Below are 26,280 nucleotides of genomic sequence, written 5' to 3' on the forward strand. Positions count from 1 at the left end.
AAAAAAAAAGAAGAAAGACTAAGGACCTCATCAAGTCGCACAACCAAGCGAGAGAGTTGGGACATGAACTTCATCCTCACGACTCCAAAACTCCTGTGCTTTAATCACCTCTGATGCCAGAGTTGAGAGCAGCGAGGTACGGAGCTGTCCTGGGGGCGGGGAACCTCTCTGTGGATGCTGTGTGGTTGTTTTAATATGAAGAGGCAGGCCACTTCCCCGCTGTCCCCAGAGGGACCATCCTCCTCCCAGCTGTAGCTACAACTGCCAAGTGCCCGGACGCAGCCAAAGAAGGAAAAAAAAAAACCAAACCACCCAGACCCTGAGGGAGGGTCCTTCATGGAAACTCATCACAAGTGCAGGGAAAGTGGAGCCTTTTATTGAAAGTGAGATACTCAACGTGCTGTCAGCATGGGGTCTGAGAGGTGTCACCCAAGGTGACTCCCCTCCTCCTGTTGGGCTGACCATGGAAGGTACTGTTTGCCAACCCGGCAGAGGCTGGGTCCTTTCTCAGAGTTGAGGCAAGGGAGGGAGAGGGTTGGGGGGCCAGGGTGGGACCTGTCATGGAGGCTGAGGGGACTCTGGGCAGGGGACTGTGTCCAGGCCGAGCCTCTCTGGGACTGGTTCCAGCTTCTTCTGGCTGCAGCAGCGTCTCTGCCTCTGTCACTCACGCGCTCAGCACCAGAAGGTCCTTGGATGGCAGAACACAGAAGCCGGTGATGGGTGGGGAGGCTCTGGCTAGAGCCTCGTTACTCACCCGCCTACAGATCTGGCTGGTCACGTTTCTTGGAAGCAGTAACTCTAAATAGCAGCAGTGAAGGGGTTCACATGGCCCCAGGGAGCACCTGGCCGTGTCATCACCTTGCCCTGGACAGAGGACCTTGGGCAAGACACTTCCAGTCCCCTTATTCCCCCAAATAAGAGAAGTAGGCCTGAGTCCCTCTTCACAGTCTTCCAAAATTGAGTTTTCACAAATTAAAAAAAAAAAATTCTTTGGCCAGGCACGCACCTGTAATCCCAGTGTTTTGGGAGGCAGAGGCAGGCGGGTCACCCGAGGTCAGGAGTTTGAGAGCGGCCTGGCCAACATGCTGAAACCCTGTCTCTACTAAAAATACAAAATTAGCCCGGTGTGGTGGTGCATGCCTGTAGTCCCAGCTACTTGGGAGCCTGAGGCATGAGAATTGCTTGAACCCGGGAGGCGGAGGTTGCAGTGAGCCGAGATCGTGCCATTGCACTCCAGCCTGGACGACAGAAGCCAAACTCCAACTCAAAAAAAAAAAAAAAATTCTTCAACAAAATAAATAATAAAAGTAAGAGACGATAACCCATAGACCAAAAGAAATATTCATGAGTCTCTATCGACAGAAACAAATAATTAAATGAATCAATAAATATATGGAGGAGAAGGGACAGCTCTTCCTCAGTGGAATTCCAGCTGACACATGTAAAAGGAATGAGAGAACCAGAATATCGCCATTAGCTGCGCGCCGCGGTCCTAACAGTTGCAGGCAAAATCGTGAACACTGAATGGCAGAAATTAGTGGGAGAAAGTCTAATGAGAAACAGGATATTTTCATGGTCTCCAGGTACCTCCTCACAAGAGATTGATTAGTCACAAAGAGGAAAATAGTAATTGTACAGTGAAGAAACGCCTTCAGCAAGCAAAGTGGACACCTCCAGGAATAAGTCACATGATCATTGGCACCCCCTGAAAAGATGCATTGAGGACAGCGTCACTTCTGTGGTGTTCTTGCCAAAAATACAAAACTTCAATCCAATCATGAAAACAAGTGTCCGTCAAATCCAGGGTGCATCACACAAAACGGGCCAGACTCATGGAAAATGTCACGGTCATGAAACACGAGGAGAAGGTGAGGAACTGTCCCACAGTGCAAGACTGTAAAGAGACGTGACAGCAGAATGCAAGAGGGGGTCCTTGACCAAAGGCAACAGAGGGGAAACGAGAGAACATCTGCAGAGCGCTCATGGTTTTGTACCGATGTTCATTTCCGGGTTTTGATCATCGTTTTCAGTTATGTAAGATGCTAACATTAGGGGAAGCTGGGAGAAGGATATTCTGGAACTCTCTGTACTATGTTTGCAACCTTCTGTGCATCTAAAATTATTTCAAAATAAAAAGTCAGAATAAATGGCTAAACCTCTATAATAATAATAATGAGAGCAACTGCCGTTTACAGGGGGCCTACAGGGCCGAGCCTGGGACTGAGGTTTTCTTTAAACCTTTCAAACCCGACACCCATTACACATTTTATTACAGGTATTTGTGTTATCTCCCTTATCATTCTGGAATAAGGTTCACAGATTCCATAACCTGTGTATACATATATCTTAAAAACCAGTATCATTCCTTTACCAGAATATAAAGGAGGAAAATAAGACACATCATTTATAATAAAATGATATGTGTTTTGATATGAAAATATGCAAGCGTTCAGGAAAGAAAAATTCATTGCCACCCATTTCAGAAAGGCCCGGGGGGCAGGGAGGGTGCAGCACGGCCCCACTCAGAGCCTCTGACTTGAGCTGCTTCACAGCCTTTCGGTGGAAACTCTAACTTCTCACCAGCTGGGTGACCCTGAGCAAGTGACCTACCCTGTCTGATACTCAAGTCCTTTCATCTCTTACGTGAGGGCGAACATCAACCAGGGCTGTGGTAAGGCCAAATCCGTGAACACCTGTGCATGGGGCACTGAATCTCAGTAAACAGCAGAGATGATGATGATGAAGATGAACCTGTGGCAATCCTGTTCATGTTTCCTAAACCCTTTGTTTAAGTGAATCATAACATTTTATAATAAAATGCCATATCTCGTTTAATTTCTCACCAGAAAATGTATGAGGTGGGCATTATTGTTCCCCATTTTCAGATGAGGAAACTGAGGCTCAAAGCAGTGCTGAGGCCCTGCGGGATCTCAAGAGACAGGACCAGGAGTGGGGACTGTCCCAGAACCTGCATCTGAGCCCTGCCCACACTGCCCATCGAGGTCATTGTCCACCTCCCTTGACTGTGCCCCTAATGTGGGAAGGGTGCTATTCCCTGGGCAAGGTCCAAGCCTGGCATGAATGTGAGGGGCAATTTCCTTTGGCAAGGAAACTGTCAATCTGGCACAAAGGCCCCATTCATTCCATTTCTGGGAGTTTGTTCCAAGGAACTCAATCTAGAATCAAGAAACAGTTTGTGCGTTGAGATGTTCCCTGCAGCATCCTTTATGATAATGATGGTATTTATAATGGTGGACACTTCCAGAAATGCTTATTACATGCCAGGCCTGTGCTAGGCACGTTACACACAGAATCCCATTTTTTCCTAAAAGCAGCCCTACAGGTAGGTACTATGATTAGTCTTTTTTTATAGAGGAAAAAAATGGAGGCTCAGAGAGGTTAAGTAACTAGCCCAGGGTCACCCAGCTGGAAACTGACAGAGTTAGGATTTGAACCTGGGTCACGGGGCTTCAAGCCTCGTTCTTTAACCCCACTGCTCTGCTGATTTCCTGAGCAAAGCCATGTTTAAAAATAAAACTCCAGAAAGACTGGAATGAAAAGCAGCAAAATGTTTTCAGGGGTAACTGCTGGATTGTGTGTGTGTGTGTATGCATACATGTTTGTTTAATCTTTTCCATATTTTCCAAATTTCAGATAATGAGCATGGGTGGTTTTTATAGTGGAAACAAGAGCCCCTGCGTTTGAAAGTCAAAGCACCTGCCATGATTATAATTAGCCAATTGCTTCAGGAATATTCGCCTAAAGGCCGTCTCCCCATTGGGCTGAGAGAGCTTTGCAGGGACTGGGGATCATTGCTCACTGCTGGATCCCCAGGCCCCTGCACAGTGCCTGGCACATAGTAGGTGCTCAATAAATGTTTCTCCTATGAACTACATCACATTCTATTTTGGGTAAGCCCTTCACTGCCTTGAGCCCCCGTTCTCCCATCAGTAAGATGGCAGCAATGACACCTGTGGCGAGGGCTACATAAGACTGTGAATGCGTGAGCGTCCTTCAAGGATCCTTGACAGCTCTGTCCCTTGTTCCCTCAGCCCCATACTTGGAAGGAAGAGAACCCTGTTTCCTTCCTTTCCCTCCTCTTCTGTTCCTCTTCCCAGTTCCTGGCCTGAATGCAGTGGTCAAAGGTGACGAGCAAAGGGCAGGGAAGGAAAGCAGCATGGAGCTTGAGCACCTCTTACCTCCAACACGTCAATGTCTGCATTGCTGAAGTCGATGTTGAGGATTTTGGGGAGAGGGACCCCAGAACCCAGCACAGCTGTAAAACAAAGAACAGTCAGACATGATCAGTGGGCCAAGAGGTGTTGGTCTCACCAGAAGCCAGCAGTATTTGCAAGAAGATTGGCAATTTCTTTTTTCTTTGTTTGAGACAGAATCTCACTCTGTTGCCTGGGCTAGAGTGTAGTGGCACAATCTCAGCTCACTGCAACCTCCACCTCCCAGGTTCAAGTGATTCTCCTGCCTCAGCCTCCCGAGTAGCTGGGATTATAGGTATGCGCCAGTACGCCTAATTTTTGTTTTTTGTTTTTTTAGTAGAGACAGGGTTTTACTATGTTGGCCAAGCTGACCTTGAACTCCTGACCTCAGGCGATCTGCTCCTACCTTGGCCTCTCAAGGTGCTGAGATTACAGGCATGTGCCACGGTGCTCATGCCCAGTAATTTCTTTTTCTTTTTTTTTTTGATGGAGTTTCACTCTGTCGCCTAGGCTGGAGTGCAGACACTCAATCTTGGCCCACTGCAACCTCTGTCTCCTGGGTTCAAGCAATTCTCCTGCCTCAGCCTCCTGAGTAGCTGGGATTACAGGCTCCTGCCACCTGGCTAATTTTTGTATTTTTAGTAGAGATGGGGTTTCACCATATTGATCAGGCTGGTCTCGAACTCCTGACCTCAGAGGATCCACCTGCCTCAGCCTCCCAAAGTGCTGGGATGACAGATGTAAACCCCGCACCCAGCCCTGGCAATTTCTTTTATGCCTCTAGGCCTTTGTCCTTGCAGTCCCTCCCGCCTGGCGCATATTCTCTTACCATCACATCCCTGGTGAGTTCTGAGTCCTCCCTGAGACTGTTCAGATGTCACCTCCTCTGTGAGGCTTTCTGGCCCCCAAACAACTCTAGGCTCCTGAAGCACCCCCATCCCACTTCTGAACTGCTCAGTTAGAGAAACCATCAAATATTAAGTCTGTGTTTCTGTATCTGTCACTCCCACCACATTCTGAGTTCTTTGAAGGCAAGAACTGTGCCCCTTTGGGAGGCCGAGGTGGGTGGATCACCTGAGTTCAGGAGTTTGAGACCAGCCTGGCTAACATGGCGAAAACCTGTCTCTATTTAAAATACAAAAATTAGCTGGGCATGGTGGTGCATGCTTGTGATCCCAGCTACGTAGGAGGCTGAGGCAGGAAAATCTATTGAACCCGGGAGGTGGAGGTTGCAGTGAGCTGAGATCGTGCCACTGCACACCACACTCCAACCTGGGCCACAGAGTGAGACTTTGTCTCAAAAAAGAAAAAGAACCATGTCCCCAGCATCCACCAGCCCTTTGCCCGGTCACAGAGGAGATGGCAGATGTTTGTGGAGTGAAGTAATGGAAAGGTGCACGTGGAGCCCCAACGACTGGCTGCCATGGGATGTGCTGTTTGTCTTCAGATTGTCAGAGCCTAAGTAAACCTGCTAACTACCGTTCTAGAAAGAGAGCAAGAAGCAAGAGAGAAAAGAAAGAAGTGGGGTAGGAAAGGGTGGATGGGGGAAGTAAATTAAGTGAAATTTAACAGGCTTCCCTTTTCCAGCAGGATTTTCAAAAAGCCAAGGACACTGAATCGACCCCGTGGGAATATCTTCAGCACTTCCCAAGCTTGCTCAGCCGTGGAACTCTTTTTGCGGGGTGTTTTGTGGGACCGCTTTATGGAGCTCACTTTGGGGATACAGACCTAGTGCAAGCTCTCATTTTTGAAAATGGTGAATTGCATTTCAGTGTGATTAAAGGGCTCGCCTCCAAGTTCACACCACTCTTAGTGATCAGGTCGGCCCAGCCCAGCTTCTGACCCCATCCTGTCTCACGGAGGAACCACCACTTTCCCCACCAGTGAGACTCAGCCTCCTCTGGCCACAGGGTCCAGAACAAGGGATTGTTTGACATCAAGATCACTCCAAAAGAACCCCCTCTGGTGTAGCTGATGACATCAGCTGGGACGAGCCAGCCTCCCTTGACTTCTCATCCAGGAAGCAGGAGTGGGAGAGCCTGGGGTCCAACGGCCTGGGAGAGGGCTTGGGAAGGGGTTCTAGTCCCCGTGTGTGAGGACCGGTGACCCCCACAGTTCAACCAGCAGCCTTCACAGTAACACTCCCGAGACGCCACAGAGAGCAAAGTAAGCCCAGTCTGCTCCGTTTATAAAGCCAGACAAGAAAACCTCCTAACTCGATATGGCTGCCCAGGGGGAGGACTCGGGGGTGTGGTGAGAGCAACCTTAGCCTTACCTGTGCCAATGGAACTTTTCACAATAAGAACGTATTCCTGTAGTTCCCGTATAATTATAATTAAATAGAAACACATGTTTAAATATGAGTCAGGAAATATCTCAATCATATGGGAAAGAATGGGGAAAAAAGAGTTTAGAAAGAAATGTATTCAAATGTTGAAATTCATTTTCTCTGGGAGGTTTGATTGTTCTACACTTTCTAAAATTTGCACACATATAATGTTCATATATAATCAGAATTTTCATAGATAATCAGAAAAAGAAAATGATCAGCCAAGCAGGAAAGAAGCAAATAAGGAAGGTGACAGAGCTTTGGGAACAACATGTACATTTGGAGGCTGTCATCAACACACTTCAAAGGCAGCGCTCAGAAATACTATTGCGATGGGATAGAGGCATCTCCAGCATGCCCAGCAAGCCGGTACTCCCCAGACCCCAAGCCACAAGTCCCCAGAGAGGGACAGGCACCCGCTCTCACCGTTCATCGCGGGCATGAATGCCAGGTTGAAAATCTTCTCCACCAGCACCTCCATGAGGCTGATCTGCAGAGGAAGAAGGAGGGCTGAGCCCAGGCAGGGGGGTTGCTCAGCTCCAGAGGGCCCCTTGGGTCTGCTCCCCTGGCTCAAGATGGAGACACAGAACGGCTCTGGGAGAGTCTGGATCCTGGCAGTCAGAACCCCTGGGACCCCAGGATTCCTCACTGGCAGCCTTAAGGTGCCCCCCCATCCACTTGCACATCGTGGAGATTGGCAAGCTGAGGCCCACCGTCGGTGCTGGTCCAAGGGCCCTATGAAGCAGGGATTGAGGGAGGCCCAGAGCACCAGGTTCAGGGCAGCCTGGCCCCGACGGCACTGTCATGGCATCAAAGAAGACCTAATGGCCCTGGAGACAACACCCCAGTTTTCCCTCCCAGCTCAGCCTCTGTGGGCCTCTGGGCAGGCTCCATCACTTCGCTAATCCTCAGCTTCCTCAGCTGTAAAATGGGTCAGTGAGCTGAGTTTGCAAGGATACAGTGAGGACGGTGGGTAGACCACGTCAAACTCCTGGCCTTGAACCTTTTCCTACGTTACCACCCTTAACTTCTCTAAGGCTTGGTTGCCACATCTGAAAATGGGAGTGAGTAACCCTTGCCTCATAGGGTGGTTATAAAAATCAGACATAAGCCCCTGTATGTAAAACGCCTGACACTCCGATCTGCACAGCGTGAGCACGTGGGCTCACTCTCCGGCAGGGCCTCTTCCCGGCTCTGTTGCCTTGGGCGAGTCACACGAGCTTACCTTCCTTATTTGGAAAAATGAGCTTAATAATAATACCCAAATCATAACAAGGTGGTAAGGGTTAAATGAGAAAACCTCATTACAAGGGAAAAAGAGCATAATTCAGTGCCTAGGGCACATCTCTCTAGCTTCATAAATATTCAGTGATTTCACTCTGTCAACCCCGTTCTCCACTTGGAGTCCAGAGATTTCAGTTCTAGTCCCAACTCTGCCCCAGCCAGCTGGGAAGCCTTGGGCAGCTTCTCCTCTATCGAATGAAGCTGGTGAGACCGGCTTCACAGGCTGCAGCTTTTTGGTTTAGAAAAGCTATGAAATAAGCAACAAAATGAATGGGTTTGACTTTTTCTGCACATGTGGAAATCTCATCCAAGCTCGTCCCAGAAAGCTAGCAGTTGCTTAGTTGTCAATTTATAAAAAGGAAAAAAAAAAAAAAAAAAACGCCAAAAAAAAAGGGTTTTTGAAGCCTTAGGGGGGGGGTGGGGGGTCCAGGAGTGACCAAAGAGATAAAACAGGACCCAACCCTAGAAAGTGACCATCTCAGATTCCTGGACCCTTGGAAAAGCAGAATTCCACAACTTAGGGGATATAAGAGTGATTAGAAATGAAGTCAAATTTTATTCATTTTACAGATGGGGAAACTGAGGCTCAGAGGGGGTTGGTATTGCCCAAGGATACACAGGGGTCAGTGGGTTCCTAACTCCAGGAGGAAAGGGGTCCCGTAGGACAAGCTGCCACCATGCCTCCCTACCCTGAAGTGGCCCCCCATGGAGCAGCCAGTTAACATGGGACAGCGCCCGAGGCAGAGCAGAAGGAGCTGCAAGTCTGTTTTCTGTCCCTCACTTGCCTGCGGGCCTCAGTTTCTCCATCTGGCCGTCTGCAAAATGAGGGCTGTGTTGACGCGAACCCTTTGGAATTTGCAAACTCCCCACGCCCAGCCAGCCTCACAGGAACACCATTCCCAGAAGACCCATCCTGGGCTCCTTCCCAGAAGATCTCGCCCTGGGACCTGAGTGGTACTTACATCAAAGTTGCCCACGTTTGAGGTTCTGAGATTGAGGCTGGTCCTGCAGATGAAGAAAACAGCCTGTGAGAAGCAGGGACTGCCTGCAAATCATAAGGCCCTTCCATTGTGACAAATCGTGAGCAGCCCCTCCCCTGTCCTCGCCAACACCCTCCATCTGCAGGGATTTAATAAAAACAATGCTGGCTCTCACATGCCCAGCTAACTACACAGCAGACACGACGCTAAGGGCTTCATGCACCATACAGCGAAGGCTCAAATCATAGCTTGGCCACCTACTGGCTGTGTGACCTTAGTCAAAGTAGTTTCCCCTTTCTATGCCTCAGTTTCCTCATCTGCAAAGTGGGCGGCTGCTAGGACTAAAGGCGGTATTTGCGAAAAGCGCGCAAGCGTGATTGCCACCGCCTTCTGTAATCAATCCTTCCAGTGATCCCGCGGAGCAGGAGCCTGAGGCTCCAGGGTAACGCTGCAGCGGCGGAGCCAGGCAGGGAGGGCCCAGCCTCGCACCTGCAACCTGCACTCTCGCTGTTGTGCTGTTCAGAGACGAGAGGCCGAGGCCTGGGTTTGAGGTCTCGCTCTGCACTGTAAAGGCCTCAGTCTTGCTGCACCCGAATCTCACCTGCAACTGACAGTCCTACCCGAGAGAGGCCAGACCGGGCTTGCCCGTGGTACGGAAACTGTTCGGGGCTGTTCAGCAGCATCAGCTCAGTGTCCAGCAGGAGGGAAATAAAAGGCACCTTCTTTTTTTTTTTTTTTTTGAGACAGAGTCTTGCTCCATGGCACAGGCTGGAGTGCAGTACCACAATCTCAACTCATTGCAGCCTCTGCCTCCCAGGTTCAAGCAATTCTCCTGTCTCAGCCTCCCGAGTAGCTGGGACTACAGGTGCCGGCCACCACACCCGGCTAATTTTTGTATTTTTAGTAGAGACGGGGTTTCACCGTGTTGGTCAGCTGGTCTCCAACTCCTGACCTCAGGTGATCCACCTGCCTCGGCCTCCCAAAGTGCTGGAACTACAGGCGTGAGCCACGGCACCCCGCCAATAAAGGCACCTTCTAAGGAAGGAAGACTCTCCGCTTTGGACATGTTTTCGTCCTTCCTGACTTCCTCTCCCAGCCCTCTCTCCCCTCTGCCACCACGCCCCACAGTGTCTGTGCCCTTTTCCTCTCTGCTAAGCTGGCCTGCGCTTCTCTCTGCGGGAGACCCCCATCTCTGTGCAGAGCTGGCCCCTAGTCCTCATCCAGGCCACAGGCTGAGTCTGGCCTCGTTGGGAGCTCCTGGATGTCTCTGACGTGCCCCATATTAATCATGAGTGACTGCCATTAGTGGGCTTAAGAAATATTGCTTGTAAAAGAAAAGCTTACAATGATCTAGTCACGTGCTACAAATTTTACATATGACCTTAATTAATCTTGAAATGGAAATAATGATAGTACTTATTTCCAGAGGCTGATAGCAAGAATTAAAGGAAGGCCAGGCACCGTGGCTCATGCCCATAATCTCAGAACTTTGGGAGGCCAAGGCGGGCAGATCTCTTGAGCCCAGGAGTTCAAGACCAGGCTGGCCAACGTGGCAAAACCCCATCTCTACTAAAAATACAAAAATTAGCGGGGTGTGGTGGCGCACACCTGTAATGGCAGCTACTTGGGAGGCTGAGGTGGGAGGATTGCTTGAGCTGGGGGGGGTCAAGGCTGCAGTGAGCCATGACTGCACTCCATGACAGGGCCACAGAGCAAGCCCCTGTCTCAAAGGAAAAAATAAAGAAAGAATGAAATGAAGGCACATCTAGGACTTAGCCAAATACCTGGCACACAGAAAGCATCCAATGAATAATAATTATTCTTTTTATGAATCCTATGATGTGGTGACTATTATCCCCATTTTCAGATGAGAAAACTGAGGCTCAGAGGTGAAGTTGGTCGGCCAGTGTCACACAGTGACTCAGTCATCACGTAAGGATTTGAACCCACATTGCTTAGCTCCAAAGCTCGTGATTGTACCCATCCAGTGCAGCAGGTCACACGAACCTGGGTTGCGTCACAGCCCCTCTGTACACTTGCTGGGTGGCCCTGGGTGACTGAATCCACCGTTTCCAGCCCTAGCTTTCTCCCTACAAAGGGAGAATGATAGCCCTGACTTCCACTGGGACCATCGGAGGGGAGATAAGACGTGCTATCAAGTGCCTAAAGCAGAGCCTGGTAGGCCATCATCACAGTGTTCTTCCCCCCTTCTCCTCCTCATTATTATGACTTAGAAACAGGGTCTCGCTCTGTTGCCCAGGCTGGCATGCAGTGGCACAATCATAGCTCACCACAACCTCGAGCTCCTGGGCTCCTGCCTCAGCCTCCTGAGTAGCTGGGATGACAGGCACATGATGCCCCACCCGGCTAAGGTTTTCTAGGACTACAAGTGTGCACCTATGCCCAGGTAATTTTTCTATTTTTGTAGAGATGGAGGCTTGCTACATTTCTCAGTCTGATCTCAAACTCCTGGCCTCAATCAGTCCTCCGGCTTCGGCCTCCGAAAGCGCCGAGATGACAGGCATGAGCTCCCGTGCCGGCCCCCAGCAGCTTTATCATCACTGAGCTGTGGTTTTGGGCAGCAGTTTCTTTCTAAGTTCATGACCTCACCCACCCTGCCTGGCTTGTGACAGTGGTCTTGGCAGGCATGAGCTGTCATCACCTTTGCAGCTTCTTGGGTTTACCCAGCCCTGACATCCACACAGGAGACCTGTACCCACTCCCTGGTGGCTCCTGTGTGAGCAGCACCAGCCCAGGCAGGACCCCAAGGCAGCACAGCCCCTTACTTGTCCAGCTTGGCATCAATCATGAGCTTATCTCCTTCTACGGAAAACGAGGCCATGAGCTCAGTGTCCTGGAGGGAAAGGAAAGGAGAAAGACGTCACTGCCATCATGTCTTGGCCGGTGCTTGCCGAGGGCTCATTGTGTGCTGGGTGCTAGCTAGGGCTCCTTTAACCCTGAGCATGAGAGCAGGTTGTTTCCCGGGACCTGGCTCCGACCTTTTATAAGCCTGAGATTCCTGCTTAACACGCACCATGTAATGGATTTGCACACCCTCTGGAGGGAAGGAGTTCGGTTGGCATTAGAGAGGTAAACAGGAGCCCAGAGAGCAAGGAGGTGAGACGGTTCGTGAGGATGGACTGGAATGTGGCCAAACCAGGCAGAGCTGTGGGCTGGGCAGGAGTCAGGGTGGCACCCCTGGGGCAGCAGGAGTCATTGCAGGATGCCGGGCTGGCTCATACAAGCCTCTGGGCTGCTGATGCAAAATCTCCACATGGTAGAGGCTAATCGATGGGGGACAGCTTGGGACAGCCATTCCCACTCCTGGGTTAGAACTGACCCTTTAAACCTCCCATCTTATAAGGCCCCACAAGATCCCCCATACTTCGTGGCTTGGCATGCTCCAGCCTAGAGCGCCTGATTTCCAATTAGAGGTGACTTATTTGGTCTCGAGCTCTGGGGAGTAGGAGGGGCTAGCAGGAAGACAGCAGGTGGGACCAGAGTCTCAAGTATCTGAGTCTGAAGCCTGAAGCCTTAACCATGGTGGGGGAAATGGCATTTAACACATTCCTCTGACCAGTGTTTACTGAGCATCTACTATGTGCTGGGTCCTAAGCTAGATTCTAGCCTAGGGTGTCACCACAGAGTGAGACTCTGTCTCAAAGGAAAAAAAAAAAAATAAGGAAGTGAGCCATGCAGATACCTAGGGGAAGAGCATTCCAGGCAGAGGGAACAGCATGTGCAAAGGCTCTGAGGTCAGACGGTGCCTGATATGTAGGAGGAACACTGAGGAGCCCAGAGGTGATGAGGGGATGCTCATGAGGACTTTGTGGGCCATTGTCAGGAGACTGGATTTTATTTCAGGATTGAAGGAATGCAGAGGAGGAATATGGTTCACTTTCTTTTTTTTTTTTTTGAGACAGAATCTTGCTCTGTCACCCAGGCTGGAGTGCAGTGGCACGATCTCGGCTCACTGTAGCCTCCGCCTCCTGGGTTTAAGCGATTCTCATGCCTCAGCCTCCCAAGTAGCTAGGACTACAGGTGTGCACCACCACACCCGACTAATTTTTGTATTTTTAGTAGAGATGGAGTTTCACCATGTCGACCAGGCTGGTCTCAAACTTCTGGCCTCAAGTGATCCACCCACCTCAGCCTCTCAAAGAGCTAGGTTTACAGGTGTGAGCCATGGTTCACATTTTAAGAAGATTCCTTTCTATGAAATAATTGTGAAAATTGTTGTATTTGTATCTGTCCCCTGCTAGGTACTGGGACAAGAGAGCTGGAACCATCTCTCCTGTTTCCCCTTTCCCCAGCATCATGTAGAAAGCATAACACATAGTAGGTGCTCAATAAACATTGCCAAATGAATGACAGAGGCTGACTTGGCCGCATACTGGGGTAGATACAACCTGTGAGAATAAAAGCAGCTAACACTTTGGCAGCCTTTAGGGCATGTCAGGCCCTGCTCTGAGCATCTTACTAACGCCTTCCTGCCACCCCCCTGTGGTAGAGGAGAAAATCAGTCTCAATTTCATTCAATCATCACGACAACCCCATGTGGTATTTTCTCTCTGTGTTACAGATGAGAAAACTGGGGCTCAGAGGGAAATGCCAAGCAAATTGTCCAAGGCCAGCAGGACAGTTAACATTCCACCCAGAGATAGGGGGGACTTGCCCAAAGTCACACGGCTAGAAGGGCAAAGGCCGGATTTGGGCTAGAGCTTCTGGCCCCAAAGTTGGGCTTGTAGCCATGCTAGTGGGGACTGTGGGGACTTGAAGGGGTCTTTGGGCTCCAGGAGATCATGTGGTTCTGTCTTGAGGCCCAGCTGGGGGCCCCGGTACCTCCGGACACTCACCACGTCAATGAGGCAGATGGTGGTCTCCACGTCATTGGGCTGGGAGACCATGATCTCGGCAGTGGCCAACACCTCCACCAGTGCCTTGTCCTTCTGCAGTGTCACAGATGGGGGGTTCGGCACCTGGATCCTGATGATAAGTGGGCAGGACTCGGGATACTGCTGGAACACCTGTGGGCAGGCACCAGGCCAGGCGGGCGGGGCCCTTAGCATAGGAGGTACCCAGGAGGTTGTCAGCCAACCTCTAAACACAGAGCACCGAGGTGTCCTGTTGCTTGAATCCAACAAACCACAGGCAAAGCCACTGACCCACCGTGAGCACTGGGAAAGGAGCTGCCCTCTCCGAGCCTTGCACATGGGGTTACTGGGAGAATTCACTGTGATCATGCCGGCAAGATTCAGGCTCAATGCCTGACACCTGGAAATGCTCAAAACCTGGTGCTGAGTGGAATGGGGTCTCCCGGGAATGCCGGCCAGGTGCTGAATGGACATTCTTAATTTCATTCAATCATGACAACAACCATGGAGTATTTTTTTTCTTCACGTTATGGATGAGAAAACGGGGCCTCAGAGGGGAATGCCAAGGAAATTGTCCAAGGCCCGGAGGAAAGTTAAGATTCCGGTGCAGGTCTGTGTGCTTAGAGCCCGGGCCCCCACTCTGAACACTGTTTCAGAGTGAGACGTCCACACCTGGAGAATCCCACAGGGAGGTTCCAGGCAAGGCACAGGCTGCCCCCTGGCCCGGATTGCTGGAGAGGCTTGAGCTTGTTTGCTGCAGTTTGATTCCATGAAAGCTAATTTACTAAAGGGACAATTCGTAAAATGACAGTTTGCCGTATTTACCAAATAACTGGCTTACCAAAAATGCATATTTTAAATATGTTAACTGACCATAGGGAGATGGGCAAAACCACAATATTACTTTTAAAAGAAATGGGAGGACGTCCCCTCTCCTGGTAACTCCGTGCAGTCCAGGTCTCCAGGACACATTGCTGTGTCCAGCCTGAATCCTCCTGCTGCAGGCCCAGCGCCACTGGATCACTTGAGGTCAGGAGTTCTAGAACAGCCTGGCCAACGTGGTGAAAACCCACCTCTACTAAAAAGACAAAAGTTAGCCAGGCATGATGGTGCACGCCGGTAACCCCTGTTCTACCCCAGCTCTGCCTGATCATGTGACCTCTCTGAGCCTCTGTTTCCCCATCTGTAAATAGTGTGCTCCTCCTCTCTGGTCCAGCGGATGGAGGGAATGATTAGAACCAAATGAAAAAGTATATTCTGACCTGGCACTGTGGCTCATGCCTATACTCCCAGCACTTTGGGAAGCTGAGGTGGGCGGATCTCTTGAAGTCAGGAGTTCGAGACCAGCCTGGCCAACATAGTGAAACCTCATCTTTACTCAAAATACAAAATTAGCCGGGCGTGATGGCAGGCACCTGTAATCCCAGCTACTCAGGAAGCTGAGGCAGGGGAATTGCTTGAACCTGGGAGGTGGAGGTTGCTGAGATCACACCACTGCACTCCAGCCTGGGTGACACAGCAAGACTCTCACATAGTAAGGCTGCCTCAAAAAAAAAAGAAAGAAAAATATATTTTAAAAAACAATTTCATAAGCTGTAAAGTGTAGTGCACATAGGAAGTGACCCAGTAAATAAAAGGTGCAGTCAATTGAGGGGTCCACCTGCTGGCTGGAGCGGCCACTGTTACCACATTCGAGAATGAGGCTTCTGATGTTCAACTTGTGGCCACATGGGGGCGATAGTGACCACGTGTTGCGTTTGGTCTCCCACTAGAGCCTTTGAATTCCACCCAGGACTACACAGGGCGGGCAGAAGAGAGGTAAATTCTACAACGGCCAGAGATCACAGCCATCCTTCGCACCTGCATGACGCTTACTAGGAACAGCGCCCTTTGCTTCCACGTGCAAGCAATAGGCCCAGAACCAGAGCTGCGGCCAGAACCGGGGTGGGAAAGGCCTTTGCTCCAACTCTATGTGGCCACTAATTGGACAAACACACACTTGCTCTTTTTGTAAATGAAACAACGTGTAATTATTAACAACAGTAATAAGTGTTAACATTGATCAAATGCCCGCTCCTTGCCTGGGTGCAGACCCCAGGTCCACAGCCACCCTGTGAAGTAAGCACTGTTACTCGGTTTTCCAGATGAGAAAACCGAGGCTCAGAGAGAGGAATTGTGTATCTACACACATCATCTCATTTACCTTCCCATGATAACCTGTGGAATCGGTGGCAGCAGCTTTTTTTGACAGATGAGGAAGCTAAGGCTCAGAGATGTTAAGACTCTTGCCCAAAGTCACACAGCAAGGGAAGTGGCCAGGCCAGGATAAGACCTATATCGATCACCCATAGAATTCAGGGTCTTTCCACCTCAACCTTCTGTGTGCCCCCAACCCCCACCCATGGGGGTCTAGCCTGCAAGCCCTTGTCACTGTCACTGCATTTCCAAGCAAGGATTGGGGGTAGAGCACCCCACCCCAGCGCTGAGAATCTTCCCTTCCAATCCAGTTTCTCAAACAACAAGATAGATAATGAGGCTGAAGGCAGTGGGACCCGCCCACCTCACATACCTTGGGGATCAGGGCTCCCAGTGTGGCTGTGGTAAGTGGAGGAAGCTCTTCAAACTATAGGACAAGAAGAAGGACCACGTGAGTTCTGGGGGCTATGGGTACAGACAGGAGTTGCTAATACAGTGATTAAACTCCCACATGCTTTACGACACCCAGCAGGGCATCTTCTCCCGCTTGAAGACCCCTGCGGGGGGAGGCCCTACCTATCCAGCCATCACCGCCATGCAGGCCATGGGCGCTGGTTTGTGGTTAAATGGCCTGGGCTGACTTAAGCTGACCAAGGACTGTCTCAAAGAACAGCAGGCAAAACCTGAATATTTCTCCTCTAAAAATGTTATTCTTGGCTGTGTGTGGTGGCTCACGCCTGTAATCCCAGCACTTTGGGAGGCCGAGGCGGGTGGACCACTTGAGGTCAGGAGTTCCAGACCAGCCTGGCCAACATGGTGAAAACCCGCCTCTACTAAAAACACAAAAATTAGCCAGGCATGATGGTGCACCTCTCTAATTCCAGCTACTCCGGAGGCTGAGAGAGGAGAATTGCTTGAACCTGGGAGGCAGAGGTTGCAGTGAGCCGAGATTGCGACACTGCACTGCAGCCTGGGTGACAGAGCAAGACTCCATCTCTAAATAAATAAATAAGTGTTATTCTTTATTAAAACAAGGAGAGCAGCATCAAGCCCATTTGCATAATTCAATGTCCACTAAATTCATGACTTCTGCTACATCCTTGAACCACCTATGCTATTATTTACTTAGCATCTTCTTTAAATTGACTTACTTCTTATGACCTCAAATACTAAAAATGGAAAGCCAATACCACTTGACAGAGATGGCAACTGCAAACCAAATACAATAAAAACAAAACAATGCCATGACCTTCCGCATGGATATCACTGCCTGTGGAGAGCGCTGGACATGAGCTCTGTTCTCTCTTAGTTAAAAAGGGGACCCTGACAAATGCAAGAGAGGGCTAACTACACACGGACATCAAGTGGAGACTTTTCTCTCAATGGAAGCAAATGTTGGCATCATTTGTATGATGGTTTTGTGGAGAATGTCTTGTTCTTAGGAGATACACAGTGAAGCTTATGGAATGAAATGTCATGATGTCTCCAAAAACTCAAATTGTTCAACAACAGATAGGATAGATGGACAGGTAGACAGACAGACAGGCAGGAAGGCAGACAGACAGTCAGATTGATAATGGGTGAGTGGGTGAATGGACATACAAATGGATGGATGGATTGGTGGATGGATGGATGGATGGATGAATAAATGGTTGGATGGATAGAAAAATGGATAGATGGATGGATTAGTGGATGGGTAGATGAGTGGGTTGATGGGTACATTGGTGAGTGGGTGGGTGAGAGGATAGGTGGATGAATGGATAGATGAATGGTTGGTTGATGGATGGATGGAAGGGTGGATGAGTGGATAGATAGATGGGTTAATGGTGGATGGGTGGGTGGATGTGTGGATAGGTGGATGGATAAGTAAACTGATGGATAGATGGATGAATTGGTGGATGAATGGGTGGGTGTTTGATTAGTGGACGACTGGGTGGATGAATGGCTAGATAGATGGAGGGATTGGTGGATGAATAGATGGATATATGAATGAATGAATGATAGGTTGGATAAATAAATAGACGGATGTATGGGTGGATGAATGGGCGGGTGGGTGGATAGGTGGGTTGATGGGTGGAGGGGTGGGTGGGTAGGAAGGTGAATAGATGCATAGATAGATACGAAACTGGCAAATTTTTAACTAATGAATGCATGTGAAGCATATATGTCCATCAGTTGTAGCATTTTGTAACTTTTCCGAAGGCTTAAAATTTTTCGAAAGAAAAGGTTTGGAAAGAAAATGACTCTGGAGCACAGCTAAGGGTGCTATTTATGTGTCATTTGTCACTTAGGTATTAGTGTTCACCAAATGAAAGCATTCGGGACATTTATAATGAGGTACATATATGTGAATATATGTTATGCTTTTTAAAAACAATTGAAATAAAATTAAATAGAATTGAATAGGGAGCAACTTTCTCATTGTGGGAATTGATGCTGTTGTGTGTCACGTCTGTGGCCCACCTGAAATCCTCCCAAGCACCGCACTTTAGCAAGCACTCATGTAACTGATGCACCCATGAGCTGGAGGTGAGTCAAGGGATGAACCATCTGCAGTTCTCACTTCACAGCAAATTCCCGTGGGGACTGAGAAGGGTCACCGCCAGCTGTTTGCCGCCCAGCCGCCTCCCCGCAGTGGAGCAGTGACTCACCATGCCATTGGTGATGTCCAGGTCCAGAGCGTGCTGCTTCTGCAGCAGAGTCAGCACGGAGCCCAGGAAGTTGGCAGACACGGCCAGCTGGGACTTGGTGTTGTCACCCATGGGAGGCAGCTCTGGCATCGGCTTGGGAGACATAGCTGGCCGCCCCAGTGGGTAGTCGATGAGCCCTCCTCCGGCCTCCCCAACCAATGTCTGGGGGAGAAGAGAAGAAAGGGGTCATGGGGAGGGAGAAGATGGAAAGAAGGAGGTTGGAGACCGGAGTGAGGCCCTGAATCTGCCCCCAGGCAGCCATTTTTGGTTAAAGCCACTGAGTCTGAGTGACTCTTCAGTGTATGGCCCCAACTCTCCTTCAGTTTAGGATGTAATGGAACCTTTTGCCGTTCCTGCTTCATGGTCACTTACGATGATGGCCGTGGTGTGGCAGATCCTCTCCAAACTCAGCCCTGCAGTGAGGAACTAGCATGTGTATGCATCCGCACAATACACACTGCCATAGCTTCCCTCCAAGACCAGACTCCTCCACAGCCTACACGGTGCTGTGTGATCTGCTCCAGGAGACCTCTCCAGCCTTCAAGCCACTCTGCCTGTCACCCTCCCTCTGCACAGTCACCAGGGCTTTGTCAGTCTCCCCCAACCCCCAACACCATCACCCCCACCACAGGGCCTTCCCACAGGATATTCCCTCCCCACATTCTTCTCTTGTTAAGTTCCACTCATCTGGCAGCTCTCAGCTCAAGGGTCACTTCCTCCAGGAAGCCCTCCTTGACTTCTCTGGGTAGATCATATACCCCCTGCTTTAGGCTCTGATAGCCTTGGATCCTTGATCACTGTGCTCATGATTTAGAATTGCATATTTGTTTGAGTGATTCTTCATGGTCTGTCCCCTCCAAAACATTCTAATCAGAGCAGAGACTTGGTCTTGTTCATCACTCTACCTCTAGTACTCAGCCCAGAGCCTGGCATACAGTGGGTGCCCAATGAATGTCTCTTGAATGGATGCATGTTTATGAATCTATTAAGTGTGCATGCCCAGGTGCGCCTGTATACACGGGAGCACAGATGCGCACGTGCATCTCTGTATCTGATGGAGCAAGTGGGGAGGTGTCTGTGTTCGTGTAGCCTAGGGAAAGTACCTATGTGTGTGTGCCCCATACAAAATGAGGGGCCAGATCGTATTTCACACATCTCCTCCCAACTCTGCGTTCACTGACGTCACGTTGGTGACTTGAAGCTGTCCGTGGTGGGGGTTTTGAGAGCATGGAAATCAGCAAGTGCTACACATTAGGACTTTTTTTTTTCAATCGTGGACAGCCGGTGGTTAAATGCTTACAGCACACCTCTGGCCACAGCTGTCCCTCCAGGACACCCAATCCCACTGCAGCAGCTCTTTTAGCACCTAGTAGCCCGATTGCCTGGGTTCAGACACCAGATCCACACTTATTAGCTGTGTGACCTCGAAGTGGCTTAACCTCTCTTTGCCTCAGTTTCCTCAAAAAGAGTGCCTGCCTCCTATGGTTGCCATGAGGATAGATTAATTAATTGCCACAAAGCACGTGGAAGGTGCCTGGCACACAGCCGGAGCTGGGAAAGTTGGCTACGATCATGTTTTCTAACACAGCTCCCAGAAGGTCTTCTTCTAATCAGAAAAGCCTCACGGACACCCCTGCCTTTGGGAGGAGGGCCACCACCCTTTGCCCTGAACCCCCGGCACTCACGTTGAGGTCCAGCTCCAGGAATTCCCCAGTCACAAGTGGGAGGCTGGAGAAGGTGTACTGGATGCTTCCCAATATCCCCAGAGGAATCAGAGCTGTAGGCAAGAGAGAGGGTCACAGGGAGGTCCCCTCACCATCCAGATGCCTTCCCTCCTTGTACACTGTGGCTGAGGGATGGACGAGGTGGGTCCAGCCTCCAGCTCCAGACACCATGAAAAGAGCAAAAGTTCTGGGTTTGAATCCCAGCTCTGCCTCTTCCTGCTGGTGTGAACCCAAGCAAGTCACTGCATTTCTTTGAACCTCAGTTGCCTCCTCCGTAAAATGGGTTTCCTGTAACCTCTGGGACTACGTTGGCAAGGGGAGAGGGGGTACAATGATATCCTGAATGTTGATGAGTTTTGTAAACTCTGAAGTGCTGTGCACCAAGGAAAGAATTCAGGGTTCCACAATGCGGTGCTTAGTCGAATGTGTCACGAACAGCCCTGCCTTCTGGGCTCTTCCTTCCTTATCTCTGGTCACAAAGGGAAGGAGATTTTCCTGTCTTGGAAAGCCATTCTCAAACTGCCTTGAGTCCCAGAGAAATGGGAGCACTATCAGAGAGGGCTGCCCTGTGTGGCTGTGGAGGTTGCGCACTGCACAATTTGAGGTGCTGCCATTCCACTGTAATCTATGTGAAAGGAGGTCCCTGGAATCATGCAGTGCACAAATGGCACGACCATACGAGGCAGGCTTGCTTTCAGGAATGTTCACTCAGAAATCCAGGACCCGAGATGCTGGTGGAGCCTGGTTCTGAGGCCCTGGTCAGTCCCCACAGTGTCTCTCCTGCTAGTCACTCTCCAGCGCCTCTGTGAATTGGGAGATTTGAGAGAGGAGGAAACTGGAAAGAGCCTCTCCAAGTCCACACAGCTTCCAGGCAGAGCCGGGGCTCAGACCCAGCTTCCTGACTCCCAGGACAAGGCCATCACCTCCCAGACCCCGGTGGAAGCTCCTCCCTCTGGTACTTGGGGGGAAGTTTGGGGGCAAGAGGGGAAGCCAGGCGGCGCCTCTCTTGTGGTATTAGCCACACCTCACTTCAAGGGCCCAAGGGGAGGTCTGCAGCCCCCACCATGCTGAGCCCTCCTCCCAGACACGGCCCAGTCCTCAGTGCCTTCCCGAGAGCTGGGCCCAGAGCAGGCACTGGTTTAGATGTCAGCCAGTGAAGCAAAGCAGGAAGGACTTACAATCCACGAGGCCCAGCTGGTCATTGACAAGACCCAGCACCACGTCCACGATGGGGCAGAGCTGCAGGGGAGAAACGGCACACAGTCTCAGTGTGCTGCGGGGAGTCGGGGACGCGTAACAACAGCTAAAACGTACCGACTGCTTGCTCTGTACCAGGCACTGTCCTTGCCAAAGCCCTGTGGGGAAGACTGTCTCTAATCCCCACTTACACATGGGAAAATTGAGGTTCAGAAAGGAGATGTGACTTGTTACCCAGCTAGGAAGTGCCCAAGCCGGGATTCAAACCCGGAACTGTGCAAATCTCAAGCTCCCTCTCCTTAGCCCTTCACTAATCTGCCCCTTCATGTTCCTCAGGGTCCTCCACAGACCCCCCAAGAACATGCCCCAGCCTCTGGCTCTCTCTGTCCCTCTGGGTCACCCACATGCCCCCAGGGATGGAGACTGGACTCGGGCCCCTTGGTCTGGGGGGAGCCTGTGCCCCTTGCTCCCATCCTGGGACAGCTTCTTACCAAGTCAGGCAGGACGTTGGCCAGGACTCGGTTCACTAAATTGTCCACGAGGTTGGGGAGAAGCCTAAGGAGACAGGAGCAGGGTGATGCCACGGCTCGCAGCCATGGGGGGTCACCAAGGCTGTCCACCCTGGGGTCCTGAGCCCAGGCTCTGAGCAGTGAGAGCCGCTGAGTGCAGGAAAATTGTTCCAAAAGCTGGAAGGACAGAGTACATTCACTTTGGCCTGACGAGACAGGCCACCCAGGCAAATTGCTTGGCAATTCATGCATGCATGCATTCATTCATTCATTCAACAGCCAGGCTTCTTGAGTTTTACAATGGGCCAGGCCCAGCCTTGGATGTTGCTGAGTTTTTTTGTTTTGTTTTGTTTTGTTTTGTTTTGAGACAGAGTTTCACTCATGTTACCCAGGCTGGAGTGCAATGGCATGATCTTGGCTCACCGCAACCTCCGCCTCCTGGGTTCAGGCAATTCTCCTGCCTCAGCCTCCTGAGTAGCTGGGATTACAGGCACGTGCCACCATGCCCAGCTGATTTTTTGTATTTTTAGTAGAGACGGGGTTTCACCATGTTGACCAGGATGGTCTCAATCTCTTGACCTCGTGATCCACCTGCCTCGGCCTCCCAAAGTACTGGGATTACAGGCGTGAGCCACCGGTTGCTGAGTTTTAACTGCGAAAGTCATTGCCACCTGCTGATCTGACCCTCAAATGGGCCATTTGCTGCAAGCTTGTGTTGTCTTCCCAAAGGGAAAATGAACGTGTTTACTCATCTAAGCATCTAACTCACTGTCTAGTACATAGTAGGTGCTCAGTAAATGTTTGTGGAAAGAAGGGAATGAGAAATACTGGCTGATAAAATGTGCTCATGTGGGTCCATGAGAGAGGATACAGGGTCTCATTCTGCTGGCCAGGCTGAAGTGCAGTGGCAAAATCTCCACTCAGTGCAGCCTTGAATTCTCGGGCTCAAGAATCCTCCTGCTTCAGCCTCCCAAGTAGCTGGGACTACAGGTGCACACCACTGCAGCCAGCTCTTAACTAACCCTCCCAAGCTGTTAGTTAAGGAGGAAAATCGATGGTAGACAAGATATATAGATGGGCAGACAGACTTTTAGTCTAAGCATTTGTTTCCAGGGACCTGCGGTGATGAGGAGACAAAGGAGGCATGACCATCCCACACCGAAGTGTCCCTGACCGCTGGACCTCTTGACACCTGCTCTCCCTCCCTCACCGAGCACTGCCTGGGTTCCCCGTTCTGAGGCTGTAGCTGACTGTTTAGTGCTGCGCCAATTCAGCAAAGTGAAGAATTTCTTGAGATAAAGCCCCGATTAGAATGTTTCACCCTGGGGGTGGCGCCGCCATGTCGTTTGCCAAAGACAGACTGCTCCAGCATCCCCCAAGGCACTCACCCTCGCAGCAGCTTGACTTTGATGCCCCCCAGGAGGGTGTCACATCGCTCAATGACCAGCCGAGGATAACCCGTGCGGTCCATGGTCAGCCGGACCTTGGCTGTGATGTTCACTTCCACTGCGATGTCCAGGAAGCCGATGAGACTGGAGGAGGCCAAGGGGCCAGGGACACCATGAGTCACCCCCCAGCTGCCAGGAGCTCGCCCCTACCCAGGCCTGCCCTTGCCGATCCTGCCGTCCGTTATGCTCCTTGCTCATCTCTAAGGAACCCGAACCGGAAGTCTTCCCCGGTCCCTCAGGTCACATGGGCTCCCCCTCAGCGCAGAAGCGGAAAGGCTGGGAACAGGGCCCAGCACACATTCTGGTTTCCAAGGTGACTGCCCGGTCGTCTAGGTTGGTGGACACAACCTCATCCTGCGGGGGTCAGTCCACACGGAAGCCCACCCTCTGAGGTCCTCCAGCGCCTAGTGCGTGGCAGGCCTTATTCCGGGACACTTTGCTTGTCTTTATTCATAGCCACAGTCTGGAAAGGGAGTGGTCTCATTATCCCATTGCCAGTGAGAGCACTAAGGTTCAGTGACATTGGGGGACTGACCCAAGGTCACACAGCTTATGAGAGAGTCAGGATTCAAACCCAAGCTATCACCTGACTCCAGCCTCCCAGAACTTTTTATTTATTTATTTAGAGACGGAGTTTCAGTCTTGTTGCCCAGGCTGGAGTGCAATGGCAGGTCTCGGCTCACTGTAACCTCCACCTCCCAGGTTCAAGCAATTCTCCTGCCTCAGCCTCCCAAGTAGCTGGGATTACAGGCATCCAATACCATGCCCAGCTAATTTTTGCATTTTTAGTAGAGATGGAGTTTCACCATGCTAGCCAGGCTGGTCTCGATCTCCTGACTTCAGGTGATCCACCAGCCTCAGCCTCCCAAGGTGCTGGGTTGATAGGAGTGAGCCACCACGTCAGGTCCAGCCTCCCAGATCTTAATGCTTAACCACTGAGCTAGGCTGTTTTCACTGCAGACAGGCGGCCCTGGGTCCAAGTCTGTGGGCATACACTGGCAAAAGTTTCGGTCTTCCTAGTCTCTGTGTTCTGGATACAGAGGCTGGGCCATGGGGTGGTGGGGACCCTTCCAGGGCCAAGGGCACGCACCTCTTTCCGTTGATGGCCACACGGGTATACAAGCTCAGGTAGACACCCACGCCAGGCAGGAGCCGCACAGACACCCGAGGGAGGGTCAGCTCCACAATACGCAGCCTGCTCGAGATACAGAATGGTGAGAAGCTGGCCACCCACACTGCCACCCACTCACCAGGCACCCTCCCCCACATTCCCTTTCTCTGCTCCCCGTCTGTTCCTGCTGGCTCTAAAGACATCAGACACCTGCAGTTCAAGGACAGAACGTGGATAACAGAGAAATTAAGGCAAAATGCCACACCACATAATCCCAATGTCCAGAGGCCTGCTGTGTAGGTTCCGTATATTTCCTTTGAATCTTTTCTTTTCCTCTGCATGTCGAGATGCCATTCCCTCTGCTCATCCCTGCCCCTCTTGCCTGGTTCCCTCCTATACGTATAGGTTCCTCTTGCTTAGTTCCCTTCTATACATCCTTCAGATTTTAACTTAAGGCCCTCTTCCTCCAGGAAGCCTCCCTTGAAGTCCCTAGGTAGGTGAGCTTCCCCGTTGTAGACATTCTTATTTCTCCACGAACTTCTCACCACTGTTGAAACTGTATGATTATTTTTAGGCTTCTTATCAATGCCCATGCACCCCATCAGCCTGCAAGCTCCGTTGAGGACAGGGAATGTGTCTTTTCTGGCTTACCGTTGGGTCGTATCCCCAGTGCCAACATAGTACCCTGCACATAGTAGGAGCTCTAGATATTTGCTAAATTAAAAGCTGACTGTGAGGAGCAGGCTGAGATTGTAGAACTTATGACATATATGTACAGTTTTAAAACCCTCGGGCTCTTTTCCACTTACACTGTTTTACGATGATCATTCTACAGATGAGAAAACTGAGGCTCAGAGAAATGACATCAATGGCCCAAAGTCACACACAAACATGCAAGGTTGAACTGGGTGTCAAACTTAGGACTGTTTCATGCCAAGACCCAAACCCTATAACTTGGGGCCCCTAAGACGTCCAATCCTGGGGCCAAGCCTCAAAGACCTTCCTTCCCACAACCCCAGCTTCCAGGAGTGACGGTCCCCATTTGGAGGTCCATGAGGGCTTGCTGGAGAGAACCCGTCACCTCCTTACCCTGTGATGCCTTGCACGGTGCTGAGGATGCCACCCTCGCCGAGGACGCCCAGGACACCCCCTCCTCCGAGAAGTCCTCCGTCACCAAGGAGACCACCTCCGCCGAGCAGGCCACCTTGGCCTGCCAAGATGCCATCGGCTGCCAGCATGCCTCCAGAGCCCAGCAAACCACCTGGGCCCAGCGCCCCAGTGGCGACACCAGGTGGGATTTCTCCAGGCCGCAGCTCTCGCCGGTGAAGCCTGCCCACAGGTGCCGACCCTTCAGCTGACCTGTATCGCCCGACACTCCTGTGGCCGCCATATGCATTCTCGGCACTGCGATAGCCACCGTTTCGGAGGTCCCTGATGCTTCCATCAGACTCAAGGATCTCACCATATCGGTATTTGCCCCCCAGCTGAGCAGCGTTGTCGTTGCCCTCAACGTGACCGTACTTATAATTACCGCCAAGCTGTTTGCCGTTGGTATATACTGGGGGGGGGCCTCGGACATGGAAGTCATTGTAGGGAATACCACCAACACCTCGGGGGAATTCAGTGCGTCTGTAGTCATTGTAATGGTGTCGGCCACCACCCAGCAGCCCCCCACCACTGCCACCCAGCAGCCCCCCACCGCTGCCACCCAGCAGCCCCCCACC

At 50.9% G+C, this 26,280-nt stretch overlaps 1 protein-coding gene across 1 annotated transcript in view; it reads right to left on the reverse strand.

Moving 5' to 3' along the window:
* Positions 1-354: 354 nt before the first annotated feature.
* BPIFB4 (BPI fold containing family B member 4) overlaps positions 355-26,280 on the reverse strand; it is a 27,635-nt gene continuing 1,709 nt past the window's right edge. Inside the window, exons 3-16 of the mRNA XM_032294894.1 lie at positions 25,646-26,165; positions 24,536-24,640; positions 23,386-23,529; positions 21,980-22,043; positions 21,470-21,530; positions 20,253-20,344; positions 18,529-18,729; positions 16,251-16,304; positions 13,664-13,834; positions 11,594-11,661; positions 8,790-8,832; positions 6,970-7,033; positions 4,200-4,276; positions 355-688 (exon numbers count right to left, since the gene is read on the reverse strand). Coding sequence (XP_032150785.1) covers positions 665-688; positions 4,200-4,276; positions 6,970-7,033; positions 8,790-8,832; positions 11,594-11,661; positions 13,664-13,834; positions 16,251-16,304; positions 18,529-18,729; positions 20,253-20,344; positions 21,470-21,530; positions 21,980-22,043; positions 23,386-23,529; positions 24,536-24,640; positions 25,646-26,165 — 1,688 coding nt within the window. The 3' untranslated portion in view covers positions 355-664. The remainder of the gene's footprint in view (positions 689-4,199; positions 4,277-6,969; positions 7,034-8,789; positions 8,833-11,593; positions 11,662-13,663; positions 13,835-16,250; positions 16,305-18,528; positions 18,730-20,252; positions 20,345-21,469; positions 21,531-21,979; positions 22,044-23,385; positions 23,530-24,535; positions 24,641-25,645; positions 26,166-26,280) is intronic.

The sequence above is a fragment of the Sapajus apella genome, unplaced genomic scaffold (genome assembly GCF_009761245.1).
Source record: "Sapajus apella isolate SASKATOON/1434 unplaced genomic scaffold, GSC_monkey_1.0 scaffold33, whole genome shotgun sequence".
NCBI lineage: Eukaryota > Metazoa > Chordata > Mammalia > Primates > Cebidae > Sapajus > Sapajus apella.